This window comes from Triticum aestivum, chromosome 2B (genome assembly GCF_018294505.1).
Source record: "Triticum aestivum cultivar Chinese Spring chromosome 2B, IWGSC CS RefSeq v2.1, whole genome shotgun sequence".
NCBI lineage: Eukaryota > Viridiplantae > Streptophyta > Magnoliopsida > Poales > Poaceae > Triticum > Triticum aestivum.
This window is the reverse complement of record NC_057798.1, coordinates 800450390-800475261: the sequence shown is the minus strand read 5'-3', so window position 1 is coordinate 800475261 and position 24872 is coordinate 800450390. Positions and strand designations below refer to the sequence as shown.

Sequence of the window (24872 nt, the reverse complement as noted above, 5' to 3'; positions counted from 1 at the left end):
GACTACGATAGATCCCCTACACTTGTGGGTCATCAGCTCGCTCTATGCACGGGCTAGAAATTTATAAAGTTTACAAAATGAGCATATTGTTTGATTTTTCTTAAGAAAAAATTGAACTGAAAACAAAATTATGACCGATGGTATTGATATTTCACATGTTAATATTACCAAATATGCATAAATGAATCACGCGCCAATATTTTACTCTATAACCTTATATGATAGTAGAGAGAATAAATTACATAGTGGACTGAAATATTATGTATATCACATGACCAAATAGTTGTCATGCCAACCAACTGATCGAGCATATGGGTGTGATTTTACTTGCTTAGACCTTTCTTGATCAATCAGAAACCAAAAATATATACATTTTTTGGTCTACCACAAAGGGCATTCAAGTTTGAGGGCCGTACTACAATGATATGTTTATCAAACTTACAAAATGTTTTGCATCATCAAAATATTACAAAAATGACACACAACTTTAATTGTTCAAAGAAGAAGAAATCTATGAAATCCTCCTAAAAACTACATGTTTATTCAATAATTTCACTCGCTTCTATCAAGTGATTGCACAAAATCCAACAAAGTAATTCCATACAGTACTATGGAAAAGACACATTCCATTTTTCTCTAGACTACCTAATACATAAAATAACACTAATTAAACATCATCACAAAATTAGTTTGATCTAGTAAGTGCATAATAAATACATGGCACCAGATACTGTTGCACCTCTGGTATCTAATACCCTTGATGAATTAATTCAACATTTTATTGCTTATTACTAAAACAATATGATAACTATATGTATTATTCCCATTAAAAGTGTACCGTTATTTTCCTCACAATGAAACAATATATATTATCTGTTATGCAATATACTTATGAGCAAACTGCACTTAGACTTCTTTCTTCACAACGAAATATTAAAAAGATCATCAAGAGTCCTTGAAGGGAATGGTTATGCAAATAGTTTTGTATTATCTCGCAATGAAAAATATCTAGCATAGTGAGCCACGAAATAACATATAAGGGATGACGAAGATAGTGCTTGACATAGTTCTCTAGTCACTATCAGCAAGTCACTGGAACTTTGTGATGAACTATAATATGCAAGGGATGGCGAAAACGATATCCCGAGCTCTTCGCGATGCTGAAATCGGCGAAGGTAGAAATCAAGAAGAGCATCAAGTGTTGATGGTGGACAAGAGCAATAGTTTCAAGTAAAAGGGCAAGGGAAATAAATGGAACTTCAAGAAGAATGACAAGCAAGTTTCCACTCCCGTGAAGAAGCCCAAAGCTAGACCCAATCCTGAAACTGAGTGCTTCTACTGCAAAGGAAATGGTCACTGAAAGCGGAACTGCCCCAAATACTTGGTGGATAAGAAGGATGGCAAAGTGAACAAAAGTATATATGATATACATGTTATTGATGTGTAATTTACTAGTGTTCATAGTAGCCCCTGGGTATTTGATACTGGTTCAGTTGCTATGGTTAGTAACTTGAAACAGGAGTTACAAAATGAACAGAGACTAGTTGAGGGCGAGGTGACGATGTGTGTTGGAAGTGATTCCAAGGTTGATAAGATCACCATCGCACACTCCCTTTACCTGAAGGATTAGTGTTGAACCTAAAATAAATTTTATTGGGTGTTTGCGTTGAGCATAATATGATTGGATCATGTTTATTACAATACGGTTATTCATTTAAGTCAAAGAATAATTGTTATTCTGTTTACATGAATAAAACCTTCTGTGGTCATAAACCCAAGGTGAATGGTTTATTGAATGTCGATCGTAGTGATACACATATTCATAATATTGAAGCCAAAAGATGCAAAGTTAATAATGATAGTGCAACTTATTTGTGGCACTGCCATTTAGGTCATATTGGTGTAAAGCATGAAGAAACTCCATGCTGATGGGCTTTTGGAATCACTTGATTATGAATCATTTGATGCTTGGGAACCATGCCTCATGGGCAAGATGACTAAGACTCCGTTTTTCGGAACAATGGAGCGAGCAACTGACTTATTGGGAATAATACATACTGATGTATGCGGTCCGATGAGTGTTGAGGCTCGCGGGGGGTATCGTTATTTTCTGACCTTCACAGATGATTTAAGCAGATATGGGAATATCTACTTAATGAAACATAAGTCTGAAACATTTGAAAAGTTCAAAGAATTTCAGAGTGAAGTGGAAAATCATCGTAACAAGAAAATAAATTTCTACGATCTGATCACGGAGGCGAATATTTGAGTTACGAGTTTGGTCTTAATTTGAAACAATGTGGAATAGTTTCGCAACACACACCACCTAGAACACCACAGCGTAATGGTGTGTCTGAACGTCGTAACCATACTTTATTCGATATGGTGCGATATATGATGTCTCTTACCGATTTACCACTATCATTTTGGGGGTTATGCATTAGATACAGCTGCATTCACGTTAAATAGGGGACCATCTAAATCCATTGAGATGACACCGTATGAACTATGGTTTGGCAAGAAACCTAAGCTATCGTTTCTTAAAGTTTGGTGCTGCGATGCTTAAGTGAAGAAGCTTCAACCTGATAAGCTCGAACCCAAATCGGAGAAATGCGTCTTCATAGGATACCCAAAGGAAACTGTTGGGTACACCTTCTATCAAAGATCCGAAGGCAAGATATTTGTTGCTAAGAATGGATCCATTCTAGAGAAGGAGTTTCCCTCAAAAGAAGTGAGTGGGAGGAAAGTAGAACTTGATGAGGTAATTGTACCTTCTCCCAAATTGGAAAATGGATCATCACAAAAATCAGTTCCAGTGATGCCTATACCAATTAGTGAGGAAGTTAATGATGATGATCATGAAACTTCAGATCAAGTTACTACCGAACCTTGTAGGTCAACCAGAGTACAATCCGCACCAGAGTGGTACAGTAATCCTGTTCTGGAAGTCATGTTACCAGACCATGCTGAACCTACGAACTATGAGGAAGCGATGATGAGCCTAGATTCCGACAGATGGCTTGAGGCCATGTTATATGAGATAGAATCCATGTATGAGAACAAAGTGTGGACTTTGGTGGACTTGCCCGATGACCGGCAAGCCATTGTGAATAAATGGATCTTCAAGAGGAAGACGAACGCTGATAGTAGTGTTACTATCTACAAAGCTCGACTTGTCGAAAAGGGTTTTTGACAAGTTCACAGTGTTGACTACGATGAGATTTTCTCACTCGTATTGATGCTTAAAGTCTATCCGAATTATGTTAGCAATTGCCACATTTTATGAAATCTAAAAGATGGACGCCAAAATTGCATTCCATAATGGATTTATTAAAGAAGAGTTGTATATGATACAACCAGAAGGTTTTGTCAATCCTAAAGGTGCTAACAAAATGTGCAAGCTCCAGCGATCCATCTATGGACTGGCGCAAGCATATCGGAGTTGGAATATACGCTTTGATGAGTTGATCAAAGCATATAGTTTTATATAGACTTGTGGTGAAGCATGTATTTATAAGAAAGTGAGTGGGAGAACTACAACCTTTTTGATAAGTATATGTGAATGACATATTGCTGATCAGAAATGATGTAGAATTTTCTAGAAAGCATAAAGGAGTGTTTGAAAGGAGTTTTTCAAAGAAATACCTCGGTGAATCTGCTTACATATTGGGCATCAAGATCTATAGAGATAGATCAAGACGCTTGATAAGATTTTTCAATGAGTACATACCCTAACAAGATTTTGAAGTAGTTCAAAAGGGAACAGTCTAAGAAGGAGTTCTTGCCTGTATTTCAAGGTGTAAAGTTGAGTAAGACTCGAAACACGACCACCAAAGAAAATAGAAAGAGAATGAAAGTCATTCCCTATGCCTCAGCCATAGGTTCTATAAAGTATGCTATGTTATGTACCAAACCTATTGTGTACCTTGCCATGAGTTTGGCAAGGGGGTACGATATTGATCCAGGAGTGGATCACTGGATGGCGGTCAAAATTATCCTTAGAATACTAAGGAGATATTTCTCGGTTATGGAGATGATAAAGAGTTCGTCATAAAGAGTTACGTCGATGCAAGCTTTTACACCATTCCGGATGACTCCGAGTCTCAATCTGGATACATATTTTTTTTACTGGTATCTGGATACATATTGAAAGTGGGAGCAATTAGCTAGAGTAGCTCCATGTAGAGCATTGTAGACATAGAAAATTTGCAAAATACATACGGCTCTAAATGTGATAGGCCCATTGACTAAACTTCTCTCACAAGCAAAACACGATCACACCTTAGTACTCTTTGGGTGTTAATCACATGGCGATGTGAACTAGATTATTGACTCTAGTAAACCTTTGGGTGCTGGTCACATGGTGATGTGAACTATTGGTGTTAAATCACATGGCGATGTGAACTAGATCATTGACTCTAGTGCAAGTGGGAGACTGAAGGAAATATGCCCTAGAGGCAATAATAAAGTTGTTAGTTATATTTCCTTATATCATGATAAATGTTTATTATTCATGCTAGAATTGTATTAGCCGGAAACTTAGTACATGTGTGAATACATAGACAAACAGAGTGCCCCTAGTATGCCTCTACTTGACTAGCTCGTTAATCAAAGATGGTTAAGTTTCCTAACCATAGACATGTGTTTTCATTTGATGAACGAGATCACATCATTAGAGAATGATGTGATAGACAAGACCCATCCGTTAGCTTAGCCTAATGATCGTCAAGTTTTATTGCTATTGCTTTCTTCATGACTTATACATATTCCTTTGACTATGAGATTATGCAACTCCCGAATACCGGAGGAACACCTTGTGTGTTGTCAAACTACACAATGTAACTGGGTGATTATAAAGATGCTCTACAGGTGTCTCCGAATGTGTTTGTTGGGTTGGCATAGATCGAGATTAGGATTTGTCACTCCGAGTATCGAAGAGGTATCTCTGGGCCCTCTCGGTATTGCACATCATAATAAGCCTTGCAAGCAATGTGACTAATGAGTTAGTTGCGGGATGATGCATTACGGAATGAGTAAAGTGACTTGCCGGTAACTAGATTGAACTAGGTATATATGGAGATACCGACGATCGAATCTCGGGCAAGTAACATACCGATGACAAAGGGAATGACGTATGTTGTTATGCGGTTTGACAGATAAAGATCTTCGTAGAATATATAGGAGCAAATATGAGCTTCCAGGTTCCACTATTGGTTATTGACCGGAGATGTGTCTCGGTCATGTCTACATAGTTCTCGAACCCGTAAAGTCCGCACGCTTAACGATCGATGACGATTTGTATTATGAGTTATGTGTTTTGGTGACCGAAGTTTGTTCGGAGTCCCTGATGAGATCACGGACATGATTAGGAGTCTCGAAATGGTTGAGAGGTAAAGATTGATATATTGGAAGGTAGTACTCCGACACCGGAAGGGTTCCGGAGTGTATCGGGTACATACCCGAGTACCGGAGGGGTTATCGGAACCCCCCGGGGAAAGATATGGGCCATATGGGCCATAGGAGGGAGTCTAACCAGCCCACAAGGGCTGGTGCGCCCCCCCCCCCACAAGGGAGGAGGCCGAATTGGATTAGGGAAGGGGGCGCCACCCCCCTTTCCTTCTCCTACCCCTCTCCTTTCCCCCTTTCCCCCTCCATGAGAAGGAAAATAAGGGGCCCGAATCCTACTTGGAGTAGGAGTCCTAGTAGGACTACCCCCTTATGGGGCACCCCCTAAGGGCCGGCCTCCTCCCTCTCCCTCCTTTATATACGTGGGCAGGGCACCCCTTGGAGACACACCAATTGTTCCAAGCCGTGTGCGTCATCTCCCTCCAAGGTTTACTCCTCCGGTCATTTTCACGTAGTGCTTAGGCGAAGCCCTGCGAGGATCACATCACCAACACTGTCACCATGTTGTCATGCTAACAGAACTCTCCCTCAACCCTCTGCTGGATCAAGAGTTCGAGGGACGTCATCGAGTTGAACGTGTGCAGAACTTGGAGGTGTCGTACGTTCGGTACTTGATCGGTTTGATCGCGAAGACATTCGACTACATCAACCACGTTAACCTAATGCTTCCACTTTCGGTCTACGAGGGTAGGTGGACACACTCTCCCCCTCTTGTTGCTATGCATCTCGTAGATAGATCTTGCGTGATCGTAGGAAATTTTTGAAATTGCATGCTACGTTCCCCAACAATTGAACCATTATGTAATTGTCATGCCCAATATGGGATCCTATCCGAGAGGAACTCGAAGGTCCCATCAAGGATAGAGCCGCATATTGAAGACGCTTTTTGCAAGGTGGATATCATTACATCGTACCATTACATAATAGATGGGGATACATAGAAAGGCATTCAAATGACACATGAATACACTAAACATCATACAGAAGAGCAACATCCGACTATGGATGAAACACAAACGAAAAGTCAAACGTCATCCACCCTGCTAGCCCAGGCTGCCGGCCAGGAACCTATCCCCTGATCGAAGAAGAAGAAGAAGAAGAAGAAGAAGAAGAAGAAGCAGAAGAAGAACTCCAAAGCAAGCAAACATCACTCTCACGTCATGAACATCGCATTACCTGTACCTGCAACTGTTGTTGTAGTAATATGTGAGCCACGATGACTCAACAATCCGATTACCATGGGTATCAAGACTAGCAAAGCTTAATGGGTGTGGAATGGATAAGTGGTGAGGTTGCAGCAAGCGACTAAGCATTGTATGGTGGCTACCTTACGAGTACAAGAATAAGATGAGAAGCTACGCAACAGTCGCAAACTAGTAATGATCAAGAAGTGATCCTGAACTACTTACGTTCAAATATAACCCTACCGTTTTCTCTTCCCAAACTTTGTCTAAAAGAGACGATCATGGTTACACACGCGGTTGGTATATTTTAATTTGGATATGGTGTCAAGTTCTCTACAACCGGATATTAAAAACTCCCATCTGCCACACAACTGCGAGCACGGCTTTCAAAAGATTAATTAAACCCTGCAGGGGGCTCTCACGATCAATGGAGGAACATGCTCCTCCCGGGACAACCCGATCAAGCTTGGAATCCCGGTTCACAAGACATTTCGACAATGGTAAAGCACCTACTAGAAAGTAGGATCCGTGAAAGCAGGAATATTAGCAGTAGCGTTGGCTTAGCAGCAACGCCTCATCTGAACAAGCGCTACAGATAGTTATCAGTAGCGCTGGTCCGGAAGCGCTACTGCTAACAATACTTACCAGTAGCGCTGCCCATAACATCGCTACAGCTACAGCTAAGCTGTAGCGCGGTAGCAGTAGTGCTGGACCCAGCGCTACTGCTATGCATATTTCAAGCGCTACTACTAGGGTTTTCCCTAGTAGTGATAGCCAAACTACGTTTTCCTGTGATGGTGGAAAAGGTTAGAGGCTAACATGGCAATTTGGGAGGCTTGATAAACAAGTGGTGGGTAACGCGACAGAGCAATAGCATCGAGACAACTACCACGACAAAGATAGTAGTAAGATCCAAGATATCGGTCATCTTGCCTGAAATCCCGCTAGGAAGAAGACCAAATCCATGAAGAAGACGAATGGGCGTAGACGAACCAAGCGTAGAAGAATGAATCCTCACGATCGCAACGAAACAGGAACTATCGAGAAGAAGCACAACCGGAAAGAAGCAAACAACACGGTAAACACACAACACATAACATGGCATGATGCTCATCCAAGTATGATGCATGACAAGGCTACACGATGCTACTCATGGCAAGAGATGATGCATACAAGAAACCCACATCAAAGCAAGTTTAAATGAGGCTGGAAACAACATATAAAACTTCCGGAAACTCCCCATATGCAAATTTCCAAATTGGTCCAGATCTGAACAACACATTATGTTAAAGTTATTAAACAGCAAGTTAACATGCACCATGATGATCTACACATCTTTATAGTCAAGCTACATATAAGGTTCATTTAATTCAGAGCTACGGCCTAGAAGATATGAGCAAAACAAGTTAAACATGACATATATATAGGAGCAGAGTTAATATGATGGCATGTTGGAGGCATGAAACAAGTATGCTACAGTGCATATATATAGGAGCAACAAGTTCAAGTAACACAACATGGCATATATATGATGGCATGTTGGAGGCATGAAACTAGTATGCTTTTTTTTTGCGGGTGATAAAACTAGTATGTTACAGTGCATATCATGCTATTACATATCATGGAGCTCAAGTAACACAACATGGCATATATATCGGAGCAACAAGTTCATGGGAATCATCAAGACAAGATGCAAACATCATATAGTAGATTCTTGGACTTGGTGGAAAATCTGGGAATGCAAAACAGTAACATTAGGATGCTGACTTTGGAGGCACATAACAGTAAGCATAACCATTTTAATAAATTATGCAGAGGGCATGAACATGTAGTAGACATGGCATACTTCCAATTAATCCAGTGACAGAATTTATAATATCCATATATTAATTACAATGATCTTTGCAAAATGGAACATGCTGTTAACAGGTTGACAGATTATATATTCAAGCAACTTGAGAGCATGAAAATAACAAGTTACAGTAGTTTATAATTGAAAATAAGGGCATGGATGGATAGAGCATAACATGGACATCGAAGCATGATCACTGAACATCTCCATATTATGCATAGATTTGACAATAGCATCAAGCAAGAATGGCATCATAATATAACAGTTTCATACTTGCTAGAATTTACAAAGTTCTTGAAAACAGAAAACAGCGAGTAGGCCACTTTGCAAGCTCATGGCACTCACATCAGGAAATATCATGGCATGAGACAAATACTAAAAGCAAGAGGACATAACAATGCACCGAACACATGTTGACAAGATGCTCATATGGTGCATGCATTAAATCACACAAAAATAACAACAGGGCAAGTTATAACAGTTTTCAGCAGTTAACAGCAACATGCACTTTTGCAATGAAGATTAGAGCATGCATATCAGTCCTAAGATGAATGCAAAGCACACTATCATTTAGAGCACACTGAGCAGATCATTTTGACATATTGCACATCTTCATAGGACCAACATGCACAAAGTTATGAGCCTCGCAAGATGCATGAATGATGTTGTTTTCCATGGACTTAGAAGAAAAACCACCTTGGGGAAGATGGATTTCACGGTGCGGGATGAATGGATCCGGGTGGAGCGGGGCGTTTGGATCGCGGGCTGAGCGGATCCCCGGGACGGGGCCATCCAGGCTCGGGGTCAACGGGCGCCGGCTGGATCGGGGCTCCTCGTGATCCGATCCGGACGGCGAGCGGTGGCACGCTACGGCGAGGGCGGCGGGGACACGGTGTAGGCGGTGGGCAGCGAGGAGAAGGAAGGATCCGGCGAGGGGAGGCCGTTCACGGCCAGATCCGGCGACGGCAGGGCCGGGCGGCGATGAGGCACTGCGGCCGCGGGCCGAGCTCGGCGGCGAGGTCGGAGAGGTCCGGCGCTGGGAGATGTGGCCGCTGGTGAGGTGAGGTCGAGGCGCGAGCGACAGGGAAGACAGCGCTTCGGTGTGGTCCGGCGACGGAGGCCGGCGGGGTTGAGGTCGACGGGAGGCGGCGCTCTGGCGAAGTCCGGCAAGGTGGCGGTGGCTCGAAGAAGCGGAACGAGCAGGCGTCTCGGGCGCGCGTGCGCGCCTGCAGGCTGCGGCGACAGCTTGGGCCCGGGCGGCCCAGCGATGGGCCAGGCGGGCCGCATGGTACGTGAGCCAGCTGGGGCCGACGTGGCCGCCCCTAGTTGGCTGGGAGGCGGGATGCGGCGGTGCCAAGTGGCGAGGTAGGCTTCGGCCGGCGCAGGGAACGAGGGGAGACCAGGTGGGAGGTGGCTGGCGGCGCAGAAATTTAGGATGGGGTTAGGGTTGCCAAAATTGGAGGGTTAGGGGGGCTTAAATAGGCAGAGGGGTCTAGGGTTAGGGGGTTTTCATCCGTTTTTGGGCATCGGATCCCTATCCGACTGTCCGGAGCGGAGGGGGTCTAGGTAGGCTTCAGGTGGGCTGATTGTGGCTGTGAATAAGGTCATGGGCTGCGGGAGAGAAGATAGATAGGCCCGGCGACTGTTTTCGGAGACCGAAAACGTCCGACGAATTAACCGGTTATAGTACCGCTATCTTTATCTGTTGGGGTATCAAACGGAGTCCAAATGCGATGAAATTTGGCAGGCGGTCTATCGGCAATAAAACAAGACCGCACGCCAACCTTCACCCCATTCCGAGAATTTTTTTTATCCCACTCATAAAAATAATATTTCGGAGGTGCCGCGGGCGCGTGCGAGTGTAGTTGAACTCAAAACGGACAACGGAGAGAACTGAGAGACCCGAACAAATGCAAAATTTGAAAAACAAGCAGATGAAATGCACATGATGACATGGCAGAGTGCAACACGCAAGCATATGACATGACAACGACGACGAATAACTGAAAGACATCTGGCGCATCAGGCTCGGGGCATTACAGTAACCAAAATGCAGCCAGAGTAAAATTGAGTAGAGAACTGTATTGCATAGTAGTAGCATTTTCTAATATGCTGTGCACACTACTAGGGTGTGCAGTACTTGTGGCGTTTGCTCGTAAATTTTGCTGAAGAGCGAGTACTACCAACACGCAATCCAAACGCTGCTAACGTGGCACACCTTAGCAGTGTTTGACCTGGACGTTGCTACTAACATGTTACGAGTATTATTATTTTTGAGACACACTAACATGTTACCAGTCGTGTGCTAGTAACAGCGCTCCACTTGGACAGTACAATTGGGCCAACTCGAATGCTGCTAATCTGGGGGTCTTATACCGGTGTCTTCATCATGCGCACGGCAGGACAAGGAGAAAGGCGGAGGTGCACTCAAAACATACGATTCTACTCCATCTGTCGGGGTTTATTAGGCCAAATTTTGACCATGACTTTAACTAATAAAATGAACTATATGTCACAAAACTTATATCGTGTGAACCAATCTATGGTTGGATGGTTAGAGGGACTATGGTATCCCGAGCCCACCAGGGTTCAATTCCTAGTGCTCGCATTTATTTCTAGATTTATTTCAGGATTTCAGGCGATGCACATTCAGTGGGAGGAAATGTTCCTGTCGATGACGAGGAGCCTGCGGTGATTTCATAAATTTCAAGATGATATGCCGGCTTAGTCTTTCGAAAAGTGCTAATAGGGATAGTGTGTGCGTGTGTGCATTCATAGGGGTGAGTGTATGAGCGTGTTTATGAGCGCTTGCGTCTGTATTTTGTTCAAAGAAAATTATACTTTTTGTAGTATATATATCTTACATTCTTAAGAAGTTGATCCCCAATACTATCAAATCTCTCAACATGCACACTCACTGCCGGAACAGGGAGCTACCCCGATGGCCAAATCAATGCCGAGGGCCCCCGTCGGCTTATTCGGAGCTATGCCGACAGCCAGGTCCTGGCCGTCAGCGTATCCAGGCTGTCGGGCTACCCCGAGCTAAGCCGACGGCACCCGTCGGCACAGAAAGGTCGTCGGCCTAGCTACGAGCACGCCAACAGCTGCCGTCGGCATACACTGGCCGTCGGCATACTCATGGGCCCGGCGACCCCGCTCGTGACGGGCGGCTAATGCCGTCAGAGCTATGTCGATGGTGGAGACGGTCGGCCGTCATCATAGGTCCGCTTGCCACGTCAGGCATATCCCTGCCGTCAGGAGACACGAGAGGACGCCACGTGGCAGTACTATGCCTACGGCAAAGCCGTCGGCATAGACGGGGCATAGCCCTGCCGCCAGGAGGCACCGCAGGACGCCACGTGGCATAGGTATGCCGACGGCCAAGCCGTCAGCATAGATTTCCACCTATGCCGACGGCTTGGCCGTCGGCATACCTCTGCCACGCGGCGTCCCGTGATTCGTCAGTGCTTTTGACGGCGCCATCCGTTGCCGACAGGGGAAAAACACTGCCGACGGCTAAACTATGCCGACGGCCGAACGGGAGCCATCGGCATAGGCCCCTATTCCGACGGCTAAACTATGCCGACGGTCTGACAAGTCTACGCTGACGTGACTATGCCGACGGGGCTATGCCGACTGCAGCCGTAGGCATTGATGTATGCGGACGGGAAATGGCCTATGCCGACGGCCCTAGTGCCAAATCCGGTAGTGACTATCCACATCATCATTATGCCACATCAGCTTTTATTTCCATACACCAACCAGTCGGCTTATTTCCAAGAGGAACTAATCTCAAGCCATCCACTTTTGATGACTGCTCTTCTTCCATCTCTGAGTTCAATTACCCTTAATTCCTCACTGTTCAGGCTCACACTACGCAATGTTGTGATGCTTGGGTTACTACAGGCCAACCAAAGGTTGCCCGTCGTATAGAATCAGAGTACAAAATGGTCATCTCTCTCCCTCCATTCAGCCGAGCCCATCGACTCCCTTCCCCTATGTTCAGTCCGGTGTGGCTGCCGAGATCATCTCACTCCCCTCCGGTAGGACCTCCGGCTTGTCTGGGATCGCTCTGGCTTTGTTCACCTTCTTGGTACGGTGCTTGCGTCCGTGGTTTGAAGATCCTCCTGAGCCATCGGTCCGAATTCATGGGCCTCCTCGCGTGCTTTAGGTCGGGTGGCCGCGGATTCAACGAGAAAACGGAGTAGCCACTAGTAGAAAAGGGGTTCAATGGTCCAGGCCAGGTCAGCCCATTAGTCTCGGTTCAATCCAGAACCGGGACCAATGGGAGCATTTGACCCGGTTCGTGAGCCCTGGGGGCCAACCGGGCCACGTGGGCCATTGGTCCCGGTTCGTCTGGACCTTTTAGTCCCGGTTGGTGGGACGAACCGGGACCAATGGGCCTCGCTCCTGGCCCACCACCATTGGTCCCGGTTGATGGCATGAACCGGGACCAAAGGCAGCCCTTTAGTCCCGGTTCATGCCACCAACCGGGGACTAAAGGATTGGTCCTCGTTGCGGCCAGAGTTTAGTCCCACCTAGCCAACCGAAGGGGGCTCACACCGGTTTATAAGCCCCTACCTCTCTGCCTTGTTGAGCTCCTCTCAAAATGAAAATAGATGCCCTTATACGGGGAATTTGACCTAAATTCATACTGAATTTCTCTGAAGTTAGTAGCAATTTATTATGAATTTAGGTTGAATTCTCACTATAAGCGCATCTATGCTCATTTTTTTAGTAAAGTTAATCACAACTATTTTATCTTCTATTTATTTCTGAGTAGTTTTTTATATAGTTTTTTTCTTTTTTGCTATATTTATTTTTTTCTATTTATTTCTGAGTTGTAATAAGTCATTAAGAATAAGCATCTATGCTCATTTTTTTAGTAAAGTTAATCACAACTATTTTTTCTTCTATTTATTTCTGAGTAGTTTTTTATATAGTTTTTTTTCTTTTCTGCTATATTTATTTTTTTCTATTTATTTCTGAGTTGCAATAAGTCATTAAAAATAAGCATCTATGCTCATTTTTTTAGTAAAGTTAATCACAACTATTTTTTCTTCTATTTATTTCTGAGTAGTTTTTTATATATTTTTTTTTGTGCTATATTTATTTTTTTCTATTTATTTCTGAGTTGTAATAAGTCATTAAAAATAAGCATCTATGCTCATTTTTTTAGTAAAGTTAATCACAACTATTTTTTCTTCTATTTATTTCTGAGTAGTTTTTTATATAGTTTTTTTCTTTTCTGCTATATTTATTTTTTTATTTATTTCTGAGTTGTAATAAGTCATTAAAAATAAGCATCTATGCTCATTTTTTTAGTAAAGTTAATCACAACTATTTTTTCTTCTATTTATTTCTGAGTTGTAATAGGTCATTAAAAATAAGCAGTCATAAAAAAGAGGCGCAATGCTCGTTAATTAGCTTCAAGCCTTTCGAAATAGTGTAAACTGCACTGCACATAGCTCCGTGCAGTCTACCCTAATTCTCAAGGCTTGAAGCTAAGCAACGTGCAGGTGAGCATTGAGCCTCTTCTTCATCGTCTCTGCACTCAGGGCTTATAAACCGCTGCGAGTGCCTCTCGCTTGGCGAGGTGGGACTAACTAAAAACAGCTGCATAAAGAATCAACTAAAAAACAGCTGCAGAAAATAAATAAGTAATTAGACGGGTGCATTGGTACCGGTTGGAGGCACCAACCGGGACCAATGCCCCTCTTTAGTCCCGGTTGGTGGCACCAACCGGGACCAATTAAGCACGACTTCAACTATTTTAACGTGTATTTTCCATCTTTTCCAATTCGACTAGCTTATCCCATGCTATGCAAGACGCTATGTCTTGGAGAGGATGGGTTTTAAAGACCATGAAAGTATGGAAACCAAAAAAATTATACTAAGTACCCATCATGGTGTGGATTTTCAAGTAAAGTTGTACAATGCTGAGAGTGTAACCCATTTTGGTTGCAAAAATTAGGAAACACTTTACAAGATGTATGGTTTTGATGAGGATATACTTGTCACCATGGATCTTGGTGATCCTACAATCGAGCAAGAGAGACCTTCGATTTGGGTCCTTGTGGATACACCTCCAAATTTTCCCCCATGTGAGCTTAACATAGTTATTAAGTAATTTATATTGTTTATTTCAAAATAGTTGACAACTTATTTCCATTGACAGCTTATTTTCATTATTCAAAGAATGTGCGGAAGATGGTAGACAGAACCTACTACACCGAAGGCTCCGAATTAACTTATCAGAAGAAAAATCATCTAGTCGCATTTTGTACTGATCTTGAGAATTACAATATCTACAATCAAACTCCTCAACATTATGGTCAATACGTGCCACTAGTGCACGTGTTGAACTACGGTAACTACCATGGAGATACCTTTGTAAGATTTTTTACTATTACGACATCCGTGTATCTTTTTGCACACTTCTAAAACTAGTACATCATTGCTAACTGCGAAGTTATTACTATGTTTATGAACAGATAATCCCGAATGATTGTGTGCCTCATCTGATGTATACGCACGGTACCCTTCATGTTTTGAACATACAACCAGGTCTTCCTACGAATCTGAACTGTCCATACCGGGTTTCTAAAAGAAGTGGAGACATGATAATCAAAGAATGGAAAAAATGTATGGACAGTCGTAAGGAGCTTCTTCGAAGCAAAATGCAACAAAGGGCAAGAATTGGAGACAGGATGATCACCATTCTTCATAATGGAGAGTCAGGGTCTATATTGTTTTATGCTATTTTACCTTAAGGGTGTTTAGGTCCTATCTGATACTGATGATCATGTGCTAAGAACAATTATGTAGGATTGGGTTCGATGACTATGAGGATGATGATCGTATGACTTATTATTAATAACGAGTAGAAGTTGTATGATGATGCATGATTAGTAGGACTTGTTATTATATATGATGATGTATGATGCGAGCATGCATGAGTTATTATATCAGCGGATGAAATGAACATAGCAGTAGCGTTGGTAAACTAAGGACGAAGATATAAGAGAGGACACTTCTCTCTATTAGCTAGCTAATAACAACCTAAAAATAACCCCCAAAACCCCTAAAGCAGCCACTTTTTTAAAAAAAAAAAGAAAAAACATGGACTTTTGGTCCTGGTTGGTGCCACCAACCGGGACCAAAGGCCCCCCTACCTGGGCTCGGCGCACCGGCCACGTGGAGGCACATCTGTTCCGGTTCATGTTTGAACCGGGACTAAAGGATGGAGGTATTAGTAACGACCCATTAGTCCCGGTTCATGAACAGGAACTAAAGGTCCTTACGAACTGGGACAAATGCCCCATTTTCTACCAGTGAGGAGGTGCGTCCTAGGCCAGGCCGGTTCGGCGGCGGCGCGCGGTGATAACCTGCGGTTGCTCTCCTTGGAGGACCTTTCACGGACGCCAGTGATGACAAGGCTGCTACCTGCAAGCCTTCACCCTGGACGAGCTGTAAGTCCAATGCAAATCCACCTCACTAACACTGATGTCGGTTTTGACCCCGTCTACAGGGACTCCGTCGACGGCGGCCTCCGCCCCGGCCTCACTGCGTAGCAGGTCCTCGGCCTCGACGACAACGGTATCCAGCAGCACCACGACGACAACGGCCTTTATTCGTTGCCACAGAGAGTCCAGTCATCACCCACAGATCGTTGGTTGGTTAATTGATTCCGTGATGGCTGATTGATTTTTTTTTGTTTGTTTAGTCAACAGCAGGAGGTGATGTATCGGCGGATTTCGGAGCCACCTGCACCTGCCGTAATAGTAGCCATTCTCTTGGCAAGCTAAGCTCCTGCATATTAGTAGGAAGTTCTGCTCATGTGTGTCCGTCATGGGTTTGCGGAATTGCGGCAAGGGTAGCGAACTTCCCGAGTAGCGAGTACGTTGACAGGTTCTGTACTCTGTTCTTCGGGATGTTTTTTGTCTTCAGTATTTTTTCGTCATGTACAACCGATCGAATCAGCCCTCGCTTGCCTTCGGTTGCGTCCTACACTAGTTTTTCATCTCCCTCACTTAACTTCTCATTATGGCTTTTATAATAAACACAAGTTCATATAGGAGTCGGAGTAAATAGCAACGACAATTATAAACAGGTTACAGGTCTTTTCCCTTCGTGTTCCTCCTACCTTGATCCGAAATAGTTCTCCACATCCATTAAAACTCTCTGCTGAAACTGCTCTACAGGTTTCAGCTTCAGGTTCATTCACCTCTTTAAACTGAGGCATGAGAAGGAGGAGGCACCAAGGCTGGGGATGCGTCTACATTGCCCCTAGCCACTGGAGGAAGCGGTCAGTTTTTCCCCTACACACCTAATTGTCTACAGTTTCGAATTGATTTTTGCTTTTGCAAGAATTCAAAACTGCAGGATGCATGTTCATTTTACCCCAACATGCACGGTGAATGATGATACATGAGCCAGTACCATTTGAATAATTGTACTTCTCTTTATGTTGTTTGAAAGATAGCCATTGTTACAGATCCAGGCAGGATAACTACACTTTCAAGGACCTGTACTACATGTTGTTTCACGCAAGACAGTGTTACAGATCTGTAAAGAAAAAATTACCATTTTTTTTCTACACATGTTTCCTATGTAATGGCTTTTGGTTGTGTGCGGCTTGGGAAATTTTTTGATTTCCTAATTGTTCGATCATCTGAATGTTCATGGCACATATAGTTTTTTATACACAAGCATAAGCTGAAATATGGTTTTATGGTAGTATGAGGTATGTACAGTGCATTTTCAAAGATAGATACTCCGAGCGATGTCTTTTTCAAAGTAAGTTCTATGGGCATCTGCATAGAATTTTTAATGCCAACAAAAAGATCCCGCAGCAACGCGCGGGGTATCATCTAGTTTTATATATTTTTTCGGAAACACTAACGCCCACACGTGTGGGCGTCTGCATCTCGCCCACACGCGTGGATCCGCGCCGTTTGTAGTTGCACGAATCTTGGCATGTTTGTGGTGCCACGTAGGATTGGGCTGGTGTGTGGGCATTCATCCGGTCGCCCACACGCTCGTTTCCCCACACGCCAGTTTTCACTAACGTACAAGGGCTGATGTGTGGGCATTTGCCATCTCGCCCACACGCCTGTCTCCTCTCCCACACCCAAGCTGCCAGTTGCCATGTGTTTTGCAGTGTACATGGCAACTGCCCTAGTGTGCTTGTAAGCAGATGGCAACTCTTTTCTTTACCCGAACATGTTAGTTGTCATGTGTTTTGCAGGGTACACGGCAACTGTCTAGTGTGCACGTAAGCATATGGCAACTCTCTTTTACCCGAGTTACCATCTGTTTTTGCATGGTACATGGCAACTGCCCTAGCGTGCACGTAAGCAGATGACAACTCTTTTTTTTACATGGCAACTGCCCTAGTGTACTTGTGAGCACATGTCAACTCTCTCAACTGCCTAGTGTTAGTAGGTGGCAACTCCTAAGTTTTGAAATCATGGCAACTACAGTAGACCAGACCATACATGGCAACTGCAGTAGACCAGACCATACATGGCAACTGCAGTTGAGCAACCATGGCAACTGTAGTTGTCCGACATGGCAACTATAGTTCAGCGACATGGCAACTTCAGTTAAATGAACATGGAAGAGGGTGCAGATCATGGCAACTCAGGGGACGCTAGTGACTGTCACGCGGGGCGTGCGGGGAGGCCTGACGTACGGGCGTGTGGGCGTTATCTATTTTGCTCACACGTAGGCATGTGAGAGGGACCGCGGAAAAAAAAACAAAGCATGTGGGCATTACTTGTTTTGCCCACACGTAGGCGTGTGGGCTGATCCTCTTAAACACCACATAAACAGTGTGGGCAGACCCCTTAACGCCCACACGTGTGGGCGTTATAGGCGTCCTATTTTTTGAATCAAATAGATGGCTAATGTTGGACCCAAAATACCCCCAAATTTTTTGAAGTGCGCGCGCACCTTTTAGAGGAAACGAGCGGCCTAGCTCACAACGCGTGCATGCCTAATTTTTTTGTCCGCTAGTGCATGTGACTACGACATTAAATGCCTTCACATTGTCCCTTTACTTTGGAAAACCACAGATCCATATGTATTTATTTCAGGTTTTAAAAAAATTCAAAAAGCCATATATTTCAAACCGCACATCAGAATTCAAATCTATTTTCACCCTCCGAATCCTCGCGACGGGGTCTTTAAAACTAGATCCCTCATGGGTATGTTTTGACGCAAAAAAACGATGCCAACTTTGAGGCCATATGGTGCAACTTTAGTACTGCATTGAGCAACTTTAGTACTGCATGATGCAACTGTTTTTCAAAACCAAATTTAGAGCTACATGATAAAACTTCCAACGAGGTTACAAAATAGCAACCATAACAACTGACTTTTGTGATGTGCAACTAGTCTACTGCCCCGGCCAACTACCTAGTTGTAGATGTGCAACTCTCCTCCCTACTTGTGGATGTCTACTGTTGGCACACTCTACCCACCTCCCCTACCAGGGATATGTGCAACTCAGTATGTTGTTCAAGCCAACTGTCTATTAGTCGATGTGCAACTATTTCCTTTCCCTGCTTGTGGATATGCAGTTTCGGTTGGCGAGGGCAACAAAGGGAGTTGCACATAGTCTGCTAGACAGTTGGCCAAGAAAACATGCGAAGTTGCACATCTCACAGGCAGGGATAGTTGGATGGTGAAAATTCCATATTCATAGGGATAGTGAAAAGCTGCATGTAGACAGGGTGCTAAAGTTGTAAATCTCAAAAACAGGGGTGGTTTGGACCTGTTGCTAGAAGAAAAAAGCACACATCCATGGGGGGTACGATCAATTACACGTCACTGTTAGACATTTGGTCGTGGCAGTATCCGGAGTTGCACATCCACTACTAGGAAGTTGGCGGATACAACAAAAAGTGAAAGCACATTCACGGGCAACGGGGAAGTTGCACATCAATTACTAGGCAGTTGGCCTGCGCAACAGATGAAATTGCACATCTCACGGGAAGGGGTAGTTTGAGGGGGTGGAGGTGACATCAGTGAAAACTGCACGTACACGGGATAGGCGAAAAGTTGCACATCCACGGTCAATTAGTTGCACATCAACTACTAGGCAGTTGCACAAAACGAGGCAATAAATTGCACAAAAAAATTCATCAAAGCATACCCATGCGGGATCTAGTTTCAAAGACCTCGTTGCGAGGATTCGGAGGGTGAAAACGGATCTTAATTTTAATGCGCGGTTTGAAAGTTATGGCTTTTTAAAATTTGTAAATTGTGAATTAAATGATACAAAGCCATCTACGTCTATGCACTAAAAGTAGGAATAGCCGGGCGCATGTCTGTTGGATATTTTCTGTTTAACTAGTTGGGACCATAGGAATCTTTCCTAATCGGAATAAAGAGACAAATAATTTCCATTTAATAGCCGACCGCTGTGAAGCGCTAGCGGGCCAACGGCTGCCCGCTAGACGCGTCAGGGGCCTAGTAAACCGGCGGAGTAGTAGTTTCTTATTGCTTCACCATCTATCCAGTTACTAAGCTCCCAAAAAATGCTGCGACGTGAGAGGTTGCAGGTTGTAAGTTCGCTTCTTTTCCTTGTTTGTTCGCTGCGGCAAGAGAATTTTTTACTGTTCGGCTCGGTAAAAGCGGTGTGGCTCAATCTGTCATGACCAAGGTTTTGGTTACCGAATGAGGCAATTTTACCGAGGGGCACGAGTAAATGTGGTTACCACGGTTACCGACAAATACCGAGAAATACCGAGAATATTTCGAGCGAATTTTATAGTTGAATTTTGAATTCAAATAAGTGAATGAACGAATATTCGAACCAGAGACCTCTCAAAACAGGAACTAGGTTGCTACGAACATGCCAGAACCAACTCTAATGGCATTAATTAGATCCTACGTACTTTACTGTAAATCGAGTGTTTAAATTCAAAATTTTCAAAAAACTGGTATTTTTTGCTCGGTATGGCGATTTACCGAGGGGCACGAAAATACGCGGTAACCATGGGAAATCTTGAAATTTCGATTGGTAACCAAAACCTTGTCATGACCGAGTTGTGCGACCTTGCACACAGTTAGGCGGTATTTTCGGTATAGGCGGCCGCGGAGGGGGTCAGGTTCCGCTGAGCTGTTCCCCCTGTTTCCGATTGTTCGAGGGTTTGGCAACGCACACCGGCGCTGGTGGCTCTCTGGTTGCCGCGTTGGATCTTGCACGTCATCGACCCGCTCAGCTTCAGAGGCGTTGTCCCCTACCCCCAGCCTTCTTGTTTCTCCTATGCTCACCTTGTCGGATCCTTCTTTTCTTGCCGGCCCAGCGACGACGCCTCACTCTTCCACCCTCCCGCTTTCCGAAGACCGGTGGACCCACATGCCCAGGCAATGGACACACCCTACTCAGGCCATGCAGTGTCGCTACCTCCGTGTACATCTTCGTCGGGAGGACTCCCCTCGAGATTTCCTTATTTGTCGTACCCCTGCTCCTTTCGTCTTGCAGCCCTTGCCAATCGATCGCACCTCCTGCCAGACCACTGATGGTCTACGACCAGCCACCACAAGCAGCCACTCCCTCACAATCAGAAGGAGATGAGCGATCTTTGTAGGCTGAAATCGATTGCACTAGATTCAGATGCACCTTCTTTTTTCCCTTCTCAGTACCCATGCATGTCAGCCAATGTATTTGATTTGTACTGTGCCTGTGAGCAGGTTGGGGAAAGAGGTGCGTAGGATGGTTGCTTATTATTCTTCGTACTTATCAGCTACTGTATGTGTTTGTGGTTTTTCTTTTCAGGATCTGAATCATATTTGCAAAATAAGAATAGTTTGTGTTGTGTCTGTTAGCAGGTTAGAGGAAGAATTGCTTAGAATGATTTCTTAGGAGTGTTGTTTAGTGAAGCAGAAAATGTTATTCCTTCACTTGAGTGTCTTCAGTATTATTCGCCCTTCGAATGTTCGAATGTTTCACTCGAGTGTAAGATGTAGAACCATGAGCATTTCTGATGTTGGTAGACCTGATCTAAACAAAGGACATGGATGAACTTTTAAGCCTTCAGTTGCGATGTCAAGAAGGTAATCTAATAGTCAATCCACAATATCTTAAATCACTGGATTTTGCATTTGAGGGTGTGTATCACCGTGAGCATTTACTTATGTTCTGTAATATATAGCAGGTTCAGTCGGGGGCATCTTGCGAGGCGGCTCTTCGTGCGCCTGTGGTCCCCGTCTTCCGCATTGGTCTCCTCCGGTCTGCTCGGTGGATGGATGGGTTCGGCACGGCTTTCAGCTGGTGGCCTGCGTCGGTTTGCTCGCCTTCCTGCGCTCCGTATGAAGGTTTGGATTCACTTTTCTTTGTTTTTTATTTCATAGTTTCCTAATTGGTGTGCTCAATTGCGTGATAGGATATGGCTGTAGAGGATTAGGGGTAGGGTTTTGTGTGGGAGGGGAAAGCGGGTTTTGATTTTGGGCGACCGGGGCTGCTTGGTTGAGTGCCTGGTCGATGTGAGTATGGTTCGTGCGATTCGTTAGGTCATTTATGTGTGTCGCGGTTCGTTTTGTGGTCAATTTTGTTGGTTACACTGTTGTCTTCGGGGCCGGGGTTGCTCGACTTGGTTGTGTGGTTGCTGCTATTGTGAAGCGGCGAGGACAATGGTAAGGACTTGCGTTGCTTTTCAGTTTCTTATAATGGTTCCAGAGATTAGCTCACGCATCAATCTGTCCTATCTCTTTGTATGCTTGGTCCTTTCTCCTTTCTCCTTTTGGTGGTTCAGACAAAAATATATGTGAATTTACTGGATAGTGCTAACGTGAGCTAGCTAAAATTATTTCGATAGGTAGGATCGGATGAGACCTGTTGGGGTGGAAAGAAATATAGTAGTCACCCCTGATAATATATGAATATGAAAATGATAATGGTAGCAAGCCAACATGATTTCTTTAGATAACAAAATCCTCGTTATATTTTCATGCTATTAACATAAGATTTTATATCAGAACAATACATGTAATACAACAATTATAGGAAAAAGATGCTTCATACACAAAGATAAAGGAGAAAACGGGGCGGCAAAATGCGCGTATGCTTCTAGTTCAATAATGATATACGGACCATCTACGGGTTGATCCTGACATCAGTTGGGAAAGTGGGCCCACCACCCCGAAATTCGGGGGGGGGGGGGGGGGGGGGGAGGTTTAGCACAAACAAAGGACGCGTTTCCGACTAGTGTTCGCATAGGATTCCGGATCGATTCCTACACATATAGATCGATTGGGTGATCGATCGATCACCAGACATACGGACGACGTACGTAGAGGAGGTGCGGAGGATTAATCCATCAAAGAGCCCCCGTCAAGGACGCAGAGGGAAGGCGGATTGATCAATGGGATCCTGGTTCTCCTCCCCTAACGGTGAGGGCGCCGGCGCCGGCTCCGGCTATCTTCGTTATGTGCGTAGAGCCGCCGTCTCAAAACAGTTTGCAGCTCGCCTTCAACAACTCAAGGACAGCGGACGTCTTGTTGACCCGAACACCCAAGAGTACGTACTACTATGCCTTCCTTGCTACTCCCTGCAATTTATGTATTTTCAGTCAATGTGGCCATTGATCGTGTGGAGCCAACAATTCCCGTTTTATTTTGTTTATTTATTTAGTTTGTTTTGTTTGACGACAGAGGAGAGGACGCCTACTGCATTCGTGAACTCGCCGACTGGGCCCTCCGACATTACAACTCCAACCACGCGGTATGCGGCCTACTTACCCACAAGCGTCCTCGCATATAGGCACAGCTTACTTACTTAGTTATTCTTGTTTTGAGATCGATATTGTGTATGCAGGGTCCTGAGTTCCGGCTTCCTGATCGGCCCACCGCAGACTGCGTTAGTTTCACGTCTCTTGATCTGCCGACCACGGATTTGAAGGCCGCGTGTGTTGGTTTTAGGGAAGACCTCTGGTACCATATCAACTTCTCGGCTCGCCAGACAGACGATGATGAGCACATCTTATTCGCCGAGCTACGCTACGGCCGGTGCTCTAACCTACTAACCGTCGAGACATGCACCATCCTAGGTACGCGCTAATCTTCCAACGACCTATCTGATCGTCGAAACGTACGTGCAGCCCACTAGATATGATCTATCTAATACTCCATCTCTCCCTCTATCTTTGACAGAAGAGCCGTTGGACCATTTGACAAGCAGCTGCGCATTGTGTCCCAGTGAATCCAATATTTTGCACCCAAATGCCGTACAACTCGGATGTGGAAAGGAGGGGCAGGAAAAGGAATTTTTCCGTGAGAGGCGTGCATGGAATGGGCACACAAAGGAACTTTTCAGCAAGAGCAATATGCTACAGACCCCCTTCTTCATAGGAGGGAATGGGCCTCGATATAGACTAGATTGACCATGTTTTATGTATTTTTTCCTCTTCTCATCATTTATGACATGTGTGTTTAATTTACTGCATCATTCAGGAAAATAAACCCTGTAAGAGCAACTCTAGCCGATCCCCTAAAAATAGAGTAAAACGGCAGAGTAATTTAGTAGAGTATAAATTTAGGCCGCACCTAGCGGATCCCCTAATATAAAGGAGTGTAATTTCGTTTTTTTCTAACTTATGCAATTCTAGTTTATATCGCAACTACATATTAGCACACATATATAGAAACTAAACATAAATATGAAGGTTTAAGAAAATCGAAAATATAGTTTACAAACCGAATTATTCAAATTTGAACACACCCGAATGGTTTAAATGTAGCAAATAACATGTGAAAACACAACTAGGAAGTGGGCTGGCGGGCCACAATCCAGAGCACTTGGGCTTTGGCCCTTCAGCCTCCAAGCAATGTCCTATCTCTCGTTTCTGACTAATTGAGGGTCGCTCCTTTGGGATCCTCCCCAAGGGTCACTAGGGGTGGGCTAAAAGCCATGTGTTGCGCTCTGGGCGCACCTTCCGGATATTTTATTTTTTCTCGCGCGTTTTTGGCTTTTTAGATGGGTTTTTCCGGCTTTTCACCGTCTTTCTTACCTTTTTGACAAAAAAAATTGCGCGCAAAATCATTTTTTTTGCTTCCGCGGGAGGATGGATTTGCTTGAAAAAAGAAACACTTTTTTCTTCCACAAGAGCCACGGTTTTGCTGCCCGGGAGGCATGGATTTGCTTGTGCGAGAGGCACGGTCTTATGCGCATCCTATCATGCCACGTCACACATGTTGATGGGCCGACACACAATTTACCCACATCTTTATCTCCATCCCAGCCTCATCCAGTCGTTTTCCTCATATTTTTCCCATCGTCTTCCCATGACCGCCATGGACAACTCGTCCGAGCTCGCGCCCCACCCCTCTCTTTTTGGACCTCCCCTGGTTGTCAACGGCTGCAACAGAGCTTGCACGCCCACCATGTACCACTACAATACCACAGTCCTGGTCACCCGCGA

The 24872-nt window shown here is 44.4% G+C and overlaps 1 protein-coding gene across 1 annotated transcript; it reads left to right on the top strand.

The window, feature by feature from the left end:
- Positions 1-22684: 22684 nt before the first annotated feature.
- On the top strand, positions 22685-23969 carry LOC123042876 (uncharacterized). Its single transcript, XM_044465245.1, has 4 exons — positions 22685-22972; positions 23107-23176; positions 23270-23501; positions 23605-23969. Exons 1-4 carry the CDS (start codon positions 22818-22820, stop codon positions 23832-23834), a joined length of 687 nt encoding a protein of 228 aa, XP_044321180.1. The 5' UTR covers positions 22685-22817; the 3' UTR covers positions 23835-23969.
- The last annotated feature ends 903 nt before the right edge of the window (positions 23970-24872 follow it).